General features: G+C 33.5%; 1 protein-coding gene across 5 annotated transcripts in view; it reads right to left on the minus strand.

The window, feature by feature from the left end:
• Window positions 1-5,299, minus strand: part of MAPK10 (mitogen-activated protein kinase 10) — a 213,978-nt gene that overhangs the window by 101,450 nt on the left and 107,229 nt on the right. For 2 of the 5 annotated variants that reach the window (XM_012647222.1, XM_012647218.1), the window contains exons 1-2: window positions 4,899-4,965; window positions 768-937 (exon numbers count right to left, since the gene is read on the minus strand). In XM_012647222.1, the coding sequence (XP_012502676.1) occupies window positions 768-937; window positions 4,899-4,964 (236 nt within the window). In that variant the 5' untranslated portion in view covers window position 4,965. Of the gene's footprint in view, window positions 1-767; window positions 938-4,871; window positions 4,971-5,299 lie in introns of those variants that run through there. The other 3 variants (XM_012647219.1, XM_012647220.1, XM_012647217.1) reach the window with 2 other exon arrangements.

Consider the following 5,299-nt stretch of genomic DNA (forward strand, 5'->3'; position numbering starts at 1 on the left):
AATATATAAATATAAGTATACATGTTGAAGGTGCATGTCCTAAATTTTTACTTACTGGTGTAAGCCATCAAAATGATTGAAAATTATTATACTAATAGGTTCATGTCAAATATATTTGGTTGCTACATTCCAAATTAAGCTGTCTAAAAATATACTTATCAATTAATCCGATATCATCACTTTTGCAGGAGTTTTATAACAGCAAAATCAGATCTAGATTTTTCATGATTTCAATCAGCCACTCAAAAATGTCATAAGAGAATAGTTACTAAGGAGATCAGAATCTTCCCATTTGGGAAACATTAAGCAAATATTTTTAAAATATTGCTTTTTCTAAATTGGTAACTTGATTCTAAACATTGAACTTTAAAAGTCACAGGAACATTTAAAATATCATTTATCCCTCTTTAGTAGGTAGGGGCTTATATTTGCTATTAAGACATATCCCCTCATTTCTTTTTGTGAAACATAAAAATCTTTAAATACATGAGTAATAGATATAAACCTCTTGTTCTCTTAATTTCTTTATGGTTCTTGTGTAATATAACACATTATTTTTCTTGTGCCAGTATGTCATAAGCCAAGTTGTACATTGTTAGCAAGTATGCAATGAATAACAGATAATTCTTATAATTTTATTTTTCAAGATTATTTTCCCCTCCCGAGTCATGCTATTTATTTCTTTGGGTTTTGTTTGTTAGTGTATTTGTGCCTAGTAGATGCACACAGCATGTTCCCTTTAAAAATACAGCATTCATTCTACTTACCAAACTATTCCCTGAGCCCCAGAGCCAATAGGCTTTAGATTCTGGTAGCGCTTGAGAACTGTGAAGGTTGAGTCTCCCACTTCCACACTGTAGAACTGGTTGTCAACTTTGCTTTTGCTCATGTTGTAATGTTTGGCAATATATGACACATCCACTTGTTTATCGAATCCCTGTCAAATAGAAGGACAACAAAAACGTGAAGAATTGAACAAGCCGAAATGATGAGATGTAGAGAAGCATGTTCTTTTAATGATTACTAATACTAAGCCATCTATCATCTAGTTCATGAAGTTCACATAGAAAAAATTACGTATTAATCCACACAAGATTACCTGGAGTAAAAGAGCTTAGAAAAAACGATGCAAAGGAATCTTTTTCAATATCAAAACTTTATAACAGAAAAATCTTAGATTTGATTCACATAATCCTCTCAGAAGTGTCCCATTAAAACAATTCATCTATGCAACAAACATCTCCTAAACATGTACTGTCTCAGAGACTGTACTAGGTATTTCACGATTCAAGTAAATAAGACAGAGGAGGTCATGGATCATCCTTTATAATAGTCATATGAGGAAAAATGAAAGATTGTATCTATAGCCCTTACTTAGAAAAAAACTAAGTGAAGTTTTTATTAGTTTAATTAGGTAAATTTGAATTAAACAATGTTAACTTATGTTCTCATTAACAGCAAAAATACCATTATCCTGTATTAAGCATAGAAAAAATTTAGTTCAAATTAACATTCTTCTAAAATGCCACATGGCACTTTATTTTTTGAAGGCTTACATTTTAAATATCTCAATTGTTGCATATTTTACTTATCTTTAACAGAAGTTTTTAAAAATAAAAAAAAGCGGAATTGGAATGTTCCTAACACAAAGAAATGATAAATGTTTGGGGTGATGGATACCCCAATTACCCTGATTTGATTATCACACATTGTGTGCCTGTGTCAAAACATCACATGTACCCTATAAGTAAATACAAGTACCCATAATAATTACAGAAAAAAGAGAAGTTCATCTGTCAATCATATTTAGCAATTGCAGAGTTTGTCCTTAAAATTTTGAATGATATTTTATATATATATAAATAATGTAAACATCCATTACCCATGATTATTATTTATCCATAAATGATATTATATTGTACTTTAAGACATAAATATTATGGATTCTATAGCTAGAAAGGACCTCACAGAATATCATCTAGCCCATTCCTTGGGGCACACTGATGGATGCCTACCCAATAGTGATCCCCTCTTCTTCTTGCTGATATTGTTCATATTTTAACCACCCACATTTTCTGTGGGTTCTTACCCAATGCCAGCAATTGAAAATTAATCAATTAACTTAATCCAGTTGTTCTCATTAGAGATGGCATTAACTTACTGAGGCATTTGGGAGATTTGTGGGTATATTTTGGAATGCCACAATGATGGGAGATGTGGCTTGTATTTATTTGGCTTGTCAAAGAATGCTGGTTGTCCTGCAATGAGTGAGACATTTCCACACAATGAATAATTCCCTACACACCTCACAACTTTTGAATGTTCTGCCAAAACTTTAATTAACAAAAAACCTGCCTATAATATTTTGAGCCCAGAATCTAAACCAAAGAATTTTTGTATAATCTTAACATATACTAACTTTTCTGAAAATCTAATTCTCATATAATTTGAAAGATTTAAACCTCCTAAGGCTCTAAACCTCTAGGTTGGTCATAAAGCAATTTTCCTTGGAAAATTCTGGCATTTTATCTCTAAATAAAAAATAGAAATAGAGGTACTATCTAATTTTCCCCCCATTCCCTGGGAAAGGGACCCAGGCAGCACCAATAATGGAAAGGAGAAGAATACAGTGGGGACTGTATGAACATGGGTGGCAGAACCTGTGAATCCAGTGCAAGAATCTTGAGACCCTAGGGAGCTGAGACAGATTTGAGAGTGGAATGCAAGTGACAGGCACCAGCTTATGATTGTAATAGTTAAGGTGGCAGCATTCAGTACAAATGCACACAAACTTCAAACAATAAAGAAGACTGTGAATTAGGAACTTACATTGTTTGGACAGAAAATTGAAATATCGGGTAATTTTCAAATGCGATAATAAAAGTTCTGAAATTTAGAAGGCAGTCTGTGAAGGATGGGATAGGAAATTAAAAAAGACTATTAAAAATCTGGGCATTGCAAGCCTATTCAAGGAGACAACAGAGTTTAGAATTTAGACGATGAGTGTGGACAATGGCAGAAACAAGAACATTAGTATTTAAACAATCCTTGATTTCAATCATGGTACCAGGAACTGCTCTCCACACCACGGTCCATTTCTACTCTAGACATTTTGGCATGTGAGTAAAACAGCTTGATTAAAGCCCGCCTTTTTTCCTGGCTAACAAAGGTGAAAAAAAAAACAACTGGAGCTAGATTTTCAAACAAATTCATCTGCCAAGGTTGATTCTGGATGAACGAAGTGCGTAACTTGCCATTTGTCATGTTCTGACTTTTCTTTATAGACTTTAGTATGCTGGTTTCTGACCACCCACAAAATCCTTAGCACACACTCACCTCATGAAACCTAGATAATCTATATTCCCTTCCCTCCATTTATCCTGAAGACTGTGAAACAGATGATGCAGCTCTGCCTGAGTTATTTAGAGAGCAGAACACTTACTATGCAGCAGAAATAATATTTCTGTATTTGCATCAGGAAACATACTTTGTGGCTCTATGAACTGCTAAATTCCTTTGCTCGTGGCACACATAAACTGAAAACCAGAGTCTAAGTTAGGACAGGATTACCCTATACCTCACATTCAATTATTTTAAAGAGCCCCACGGCCCCAGACTCAAGGATTGACAAAGTCTCTCTGTTCAGAGAGGTTGACAGTTAGCCAAGTGCTATGATGAAGTAAATCATTTCATCTCAGCAATTGCTCACAGCCCTGACAAGTACCCAGTGATTTCCAGTGCATACTTAGGACACGATTTTTTATATAATGGGGATATATAAACTTGGTGACATTTTGGAACAGTGACTTGGTAACAGTTTGGTACAATGATTAAAATAATCACAGGCTGTGTGCAGTGGTTCACACCTGTAATCCTAGCACTCTGGGAGGCCGAAGTGGAACAATTACTTGAGCTCAGGAGTTTGAGACTAGCCTGAGCAAGAGAAAGACCCCATCTCTATTAAAAAAGAAAAATTAGCTGGGTGTTGTGGTGTGTGACTATAGTCCCAGCTACTCGGGAGGCTGAGGCAGGATGATCGCTTGAGCCCAGAAGTTTGAGGTTGCTGTGAGCTATGATGATGCCACAGCCTTCTACCTGGGGCAACAAAGTGAGACTCTGTCTCAAAAAAAAAAAAAACCATCACAGAACTTATCTACCAATTTTGGCAATAAGAGAATTCCCAGTCAAAAAGAAACAATAAAAACTATTCAAATGAAATACCTAATGCCGTGACACATTTCTAAAATAAAAGTTATTCAGTGATCTTTTATCTCCATTCCAGAGCATATAATTTCTCACAATAAAGTTGAAAATCATCATTATAAGGTTTATAAATTCACACACATGCACACACAAAATTTTCTTTCAAATATCTTCTTTATATCCAGTTTTGAGTTAAGCTTTAGGTATAATCCAGAAGTTGGAGAATACATTCTTGAAAATATCTCAAATAATTGGTAAAAGTCTATTTTAATTATTGGTTAAACAGTAAGACATGGAGATAATAGCACTGTAAATTTTCTTGGGCTGATGTCATAACCAAAAATTTGATGGCAAGTGTGTTGAAGAGCTTCCCCCAGATTCCATCTGTGCCCAAAGTTTACGAATAAATATAAATTTATAAATTAAGTTTTGAAAATTATAAATATATAATGATTTAATAAGAAATCACTTTACTCAATGATTAAATACTATATTTATAATCATTCAATAAAATGTCTTTATTTCTATTCTAACTTAAATCAACTGGAAAAAATTCTAAGTATCCACTTTTACTTGCTAAGCTACTTTTAAGATTATAATACTAATTTTACTGTGGAATACATGCAAAATGGCATGGCAAAATGGAAATACAAGGGAATATACTGTACCTTGTTTTACCTGTAAGGAACACACACCTGACAAAAGGCAATTTTCACATCCAAGGTTGGTTCACTGCAGTAGTATAAGAAATGGAGGCTCATAAATACCTGCAGGAAAAAAAATGGGTCATGAATTTCCAAATCACTGACTTTTCATTACTTAATAGTACAGATTTTAACATAATTTGAATTTACACAAGATGTTATGCACAAAATATATTCAACATAATCTTTACCTGGACAAATACGAGGTATTTTTCAAAAATTTTAAATATAAAATAATAAAATAAGGTAAAAATTTCCTGTCTTTTACGGTGATCAATGTCATCACAATCATAAAGGTGAAAGAAATTGTATATATCTAAGTTAAAGTGAAGTACATCCTATTGTACAGCACTTTCAGTTCTTGGCACCTAATTTAAAAAAATAACTCAAGC

Source organism: Propithecus coquereli, unplaced genomic scaffold (assembly GCF_000956105.1).
Source record: "Propithecus coquereli isolate 6110/MARCELLA unplaced genomic scaffold, Pcoq_1.0 Scaffold26, whole genome shotgun sequence".
Taxonomy (NCBI): domain Eukaryota; kingdom Metazoa; phylum Chordata; class Mammalia; order Primates; family Indriidae; genus Propithecus; species Propithecus coquereli.